Here is a 5395-nt window from a genome sequence, read left to right as displayed (position 1 = left end):
TCAAGAGTAAAGCCTGCCAAAACCAGCAGTTTCCTGTGTAGTCCTTATATGCAGGAATGGGTAGTTGAAAGCAGTGGTAGGGGGCAGGGAGGGCCTGATGACCCCCCCAAGGACTGGAGCCTCACAGCCACCAGTTGGACTCAAAGGTACTTGGAGCAGGCCCGGGTATTTTGCATCCGTATACAGGGAGCGTATATCATACACGTGTGTAGCCTTTCTCTCAAAGCCCTTGAGGAAAGAGGTGGGGAGAGAGGATGAGTGCCAGCTGTGACAGCTGGAAAGCTGTGGCCAGGCTTGAGCTGGAAACAGCTGTTGCCTCAGTCTGCATGTGGGTGTGAACTACCAGGGTAGCCATGTGGGCCACGTGGGCACATGCTTAAGAGTCACGTGTGCCAATGCAGTGTACCTCTACATCTCTGGGGACTACATTTCCTGGAAACCCTGGGAACCCAAGAGGGGCCTGGAACTTCACTGCCCTTTCTAGGTGGCCTTTTTTGGGACCCAGGCTCTGCTTTCTGGATCTGCCCCCCAACCAGGGGACATGTGGGGAGCCTGTGCAGGGGAGCCTGACTCTGCCCTTTTCATGGATCCCTCCTCTCATGGTGTGTGCGGGGGTGTATGCAGCTTCCCTCTGAGCTCGGCAAAGGGCACCGGCCTGAGGGCAGGACCCCAGGACTCAGGCTCGGTGGTGTCCCTGACCACAGCTGGTGCCCCCCTCTTGCCAATTTTGGCATCTTTGCTATGGATTGGGAACAATCACCTGGTTCCTGGGGGCAGGAGAGGACTCAGTGACACAAAGAATGCAATGGTGGACACAGCAGCCATGTGGCTGGCCAAGAGGTTATTATTATGGCTATCTGGGGTTGCAGGCTTCCTCCCCACCCACCCTAACCCACCCCACCTGCCCAAGTAACTGGAGTTGTTCATGAACAGTAAGGCTCTGGGCAAAATGTTCCCCACACCAGCACTGGCTACGGCCCACTCCCCAAAACCCAAAGCTAGGCACTTGGGCTAAGGCTTTAAGTTCTGGGGGACCCCTCAGCATGGGCAGGCCTGCAAACCTGAGCTGGCTCAGACAGAAGGGACTCCCAGCTCCTCAGGGCTCCTGAGGAGGTGGGGTGAGGGCAGAGCAAGCATGGGCGGGCCTCCAGCTCGATTCACGGACTGGTGGGCTACTCCGTGGGGCTGGGCTCCTGGGAGGGCAGCTGGCTGGGGGGCTGCACAGTCTGTACCGTCTCCTCCAGGTTGGTGCTGGGGAACACCACGTAGCGTGTGGTGGTCAGCTCTGGCAACTCCCGCTGATTCTCTTTGCTGTGCCAGATGCCATAGCCAAAATACACGGCGAGCCCTGCAGGAGTTGTGGGAGACTGAAGGGCAGGTCCCGGCCCTGCTTGCCCTCCTTGCCTTCTTCCTGCAGCCCACCCAGGGCCCCAAGCCTGGACCCCACTCACCGATCAGCAGCCAGATGGAGAAGCGCAGCCAAGTCAGGTAGCTTAGCTTCAGCATGAGGCAGATGTTGAGGAGGATACTCAGGGCTGGAGTCAGGGGCACCATGGGGATCTGAGGGGGAAGAGCAGGGCTGGGCTGGGCTGCAGAGAAGGTCTGCTGGCTCAGGGCCCGATTCCTCAAGAGTCCACAGAGCTGTTCTCCACCTCTGGAGATTCTGGAAACAAGCGCCCACTTGCCATGCAGAAAGAGAGGGAGATGGGCATACTGGCCTCCCCAACCCTGTGAGCCCTGATTCATCCTGCTACAGTAGAGGAGGAAGGGGCAAAGAGAGCTAGCTTGGCTGACGGCCAGTGGGGATTGGCTGGGGAAGGTACCTGGAAGGTGTCTTGCTGGCGCCGTTGCTGGTGGGCCCCCAGGATGAGGAGGCTGAACAGAAACATGACAGAGCTGAGCAGGAGCAGTAGGATGTAGCCCCCGTATGGGAGGTGCAGGGCTGAGTCCCCGAAGACCAGTACACAGGCCAGGGTGATGGCCGAGGCCACCAGGATGCCGAGGGCCCAAGCCACAGCAGCTCCAGGGCTGTACCTACCTAGAAATCCCAGGTAGGGCCTTAGGGCTGGCCGCAGCTGCCCAGGCTCGGGGGCTAAGTCCTGCTCGGTGCCCACCAGCTGTATGTGGTCCGAGAAAGAATGGTACTCTTTGACGCTGGGGTCAGGGCTGGCTGGGCCTGAGGAACTGGACGGAGGGGTCCTCTGGAAGCGTAGCACAATAATGCTGGTGGCCACGAAGGTGTAGGCCAGCAGTGTGCCAATGGACAGGAACTGGACCAATGCCTCCAGATCCAGCAGCAGTGCCAGGCAAGTCATGAGGCCCCCGAACACAAGGATGCCAGCCATGGGCACCTGCGTCCGGGGGTGCACTTGGGCAAACACCTGGAAGAAGAGCCCATCGACGGCCATGGCATAGACGATGCGTGGCAGGGAGAAGAGACTGCTGAGCAGGACAGTGTTCATGGCTGTGGCAGAGGGTGGGGGACTGGTCAGCATGGTGACAGGCCTACCAGGGGCCTCTTCTGCGAGCCAGGGCATGCCCAACCCCTTGGGAGCACGGGCATGCATTTGTCTGGGATCTCAAGGTGAGCCTGAGGGCTTACTCCCCACCTCCCCCCCACCAGAAATGGACACCTTAGTTTAGGTGACAGGTCCATCAGAGAATCTGATGAGGGCTAAGTCCTTCTCCCAGGCAAGGACCTGGAAGCACATGCTCAGAACCAACATCTAATGTACAATTAGGAGGGGACAGTGGGTAGATCCCTCTCAACAAGCCTAGGTGGAGAGTCTAATAATTAGCAACTTCCTGGGCCCAATATGCAACCAGTAACAGACCCAGATGGAGATGTGATCCCTGGGAAGCTTAGGGCAGGGCCCCACTGCCCCGGTCACTTCCACCGTGTCTGAATGGCCCCTTACCGCAGATGGAGCCAGCTGCCACAATGAAGCCAGCCCAGCTATATCCCCGCCGGTAGAAGGCATCAGCGAGTGCGGAGTCAGGGTCCAGGCTGTGCCAAGGCACCATGAGGGTGAGCACGGTGGAGACAAGAATGTAGGCGCCAGCTGCCAGTCCAAGTGAGATGGTAATGGCTACAGGCACAGCTTGCTTTGGGTTTCTGGCCTCCTCACTGGAGGCAGCAATGACATCAAAGCCCACAAAGGCATAGAAGCAGGTGGCGGTGCCAGCCATGATGCCAGAGAAGCCAAAAGGTGCAAAGCCACCCTCCTCAGCACTCCAGTTGTGCGGGCGGGCCAGGATAAATCCCAAGATGATGATAAAGAGGATGATGACGAGGCTGACAACAGAGAATGTGTGGTTGAGCCAGGAGGAAACCCGGGCTCCGCAGGAGATGAAGACAGAGGCCAAAATTATAATGCCAGCAGCCAGGAAGTCTGGGTAGTGGGCCAGCAAGGGCACCTGCCAGGTTCCAACATAGGCCTCGGTGAAGTTGTGGATGCGGTGGTTGAACATGGCATCCAGGTAGCCACTCCAGGCACGGGCCACGGCTGCACCACCAATGAGGTACTCGAGGAGCACATTCCAGCCGATGAGGAAGGCCCACAGCTCACCCATGGACACGTAGGTGAACAGGTAGGCAGAGCCCGTACGTGGCAGCCGTGCCCCAAACTCTGCATAGCACAGAGCTGACAGCAAGGAAGCCACGGCAGCCACAGCGAAGGACAAGAGCACCGCAGGGCCAGCCATCTGCTTTGCCACAGTGCCTGTGAGCACATAGAGGCCTGAGCCTACCATGCCACCCACGCCCAGCAGGGTCAGGTCCAGCGTGGACAGGCAGCGCCGCAGTGATGTCTCCATGGTGGACTCCTCCAGTGGCTTCAGTCGGTTCAGCTTCTGGCAGAAGCGCGCCAGGCTGGCAGTGCTGGGCAGCCCCCTGAGCATGATGGGCAGATAAGAGGAGCACCAAGCCAGCTGCCGGCACCTACCAGGGCAAGAGGGGAATCACAGGCTGCCCAGTTAGGTTCGGGCCAAGCTTCAGTCTGCTCTGTCCATCCATCACCCACACACACACACACACACACACACACACACACACACACCCGGACCGAACACCTGCATAGCTAGCTTGCCTGAGGGTTGGGATGAGTCAGAAGTGGGCAGGAGGTCACAGGGAAGCCTCTGGGCAGGTGAAGGAACCTCTTGCAGCTGGACCTGGGCATGCTTGGGGGGCCAGGGGTGGGGGTGGGTCTGAAGGTGGAAAGGGTGCAGCTCCAGGAAGTGTGCTTGGGAAACTCTCCTTGGTCTGGCATCCAAGAGCAAGGTGGAAGCCCCAGACTTCCCGGGAGCTGGGCAGGTCTCCAGACCTCCAGGCCCCGGAACAGGAGCAGCCCTGCTGCCCTGGGCGGGGACCAGGCGGCCATCTGGCCTCAGACATTGGCACTCACCACTACCCCCACCCCCCCCCCGCCCCCCCGCTCCCTCCCTGGCCCCGTGAGACTTGGGGACAGACGCACAGGCCTGGAGGTGGGGCTCTCTTAGCCCTGCACCAGAAGCCAAAGCTTCTTTCTCTGCCCCCACCCCGATAGGCTACCGCCTCCGCTGCTGCCCCTAGAGCCAGTTCCACCCGGATATCCAAGTCTTTGCCTCCTTTCAGGCCCCAGTACGTCCCTGTAGGACTCGCTGAGACTTACCTGCTGTCACCGCTGCCGCCGCTCTGCGTGCTGTGCTTGCCTAGCCAGCTGGCGTCGCCCGTGCACAGAGCCCGCCCCCACTCCCCCTGCGCCAGATCCCCAGATCCAGTACGGCGCCCCACCCACCTCGCTGTCACACAAGTATCCAGATAGCCCACCGTACCCATACCTCACACGATCCAGACCAGAACTCACCAGATCTAGGGACGCCCTATTACTGTGTCTGGTTCACAGATGAGGAAGCCCAAGCCACCAGAAGTGACTAATCCAGATCACTGGGGTGGCCTCAGGAGGCAGGCAAGAGTAGGGACCAGGTCTGGAGGGATCTGGAATGCACCCCCTTGCTGTGGCTGCAGTAACCCTCCTTGATTCTTCATCCCAGCACATGTACTCTGCTCAGCCAGTTACTGTCCAAGATCCCCTCCCCCAATATTGGGGCATTTTGGGGGCTGCAAGGACTCAGGCAAGCCTCTGGTGAGATGAGGGTATGGGTCTGGCTGAGTGGCCCTGGCCAATCCCTGACCTCTCCTGTACAATGGGATGGCAGCAAGCCGCCCTCATACATTGCGAGGGAGAGGGAGTGCACGGCTTTTGGGGAGTGTTCTGTGAGTTGAGGGAACTGCTGGCTGTTCCGAGCCTTGTTCTGAAAGGAGGCAAGTGGATTTGTGGGGAAAATCTATAGCTTTCCATCTTGGGACAACCCTAGGGTTCCTCAGATGCCAGTGACAGCCCATCCCAGCCTAGGA

General features: G+C 59.4%; 1 protein-coding gene across 2 annotated transcripts; it reads right to left on the bottom strand.

The window, feature by feature from the left end:
• Window positions 1-891: 891 nt before the first annotated feature.
• SLC7A4 (solute carrier family 7 member 4) lies at window positions 892-4710 on the bottom strand. Of its 2 annotated transcripts, none has more exons than XM_040466989.1 (5): window positions 4650-4710; window positions 2919-3940; window positions 1824-2464; window positions 1452-1560; window positions 892-1348 (listed from the first exon to the last, which is right to left on the bottom strand). In XM_040466989.1, the coding sequence occupies exons 2-5, from the start codon at window positions 3898-3900 to the stop codon at window positions 1173-1175; spliced, it is 1908 nt and encodes a 635-aa protein (XP_040322923.1). In that variant the 5' UTR covers window positions 3901-3940; window positions 4650-4710; the 3' UTR covers window positions 892-1172. The 2 variants fall into 2 exon arrangements, with proteins under 2 accessions (XP_040322923.1, XP_040322924.1); XM_040466990.1 differs by having other exon boundaries at window positions 2039-2464.
• Window positions 4711-5395: the final 685 nt, after the last annotated feature.

This window comes from Herpailurus yagouaroundi, unplaced genomic scaffold, assembly GCF_014898765.1.
Source record: "Herpailurus yagouaroundi ecotype Mexico unplaced genomic scaffold, PumYag 67089, whole genome shotgun sequence".
In the NCBI taxonomy this organism is placed as follows: Eukaryota; Metazoa; Chordata; class Mammalia; order Carnivora; family Felidae; genus Herpailurus; species Herpailurus yagouaroundi.
Note: the sequence above shows the minus strand (reverse complement) of the source record. Positions and strands in the feature narration are given on the sequence as shown.

Bases quoted from the DNA above. Each gene is read 5' to 3' on its own strand.
- SLC7A4 (XM_040466989.1), bottom strand. From the start codon at position 3,900: ATGCTCAGGGGGCTGCCCAGCACTGCCAGCCTGGCGCGCTTCTGCCAG. The intron at 2,465-2,918 runs GTAAGGGGCCAT...CCTCTGCCACAG, and splicing joins GGCAGCTGGCTCCATCTGCG to CCATGAACACTGTCCTGCTC. The intron at 1,349-1,451 runs GTGAGTGGGGTC...CAACTCCTGCAG, and splicing joins CTCCATCTGGCTGCTGATCG to GGCTCGCCGTGTATTTTGGC.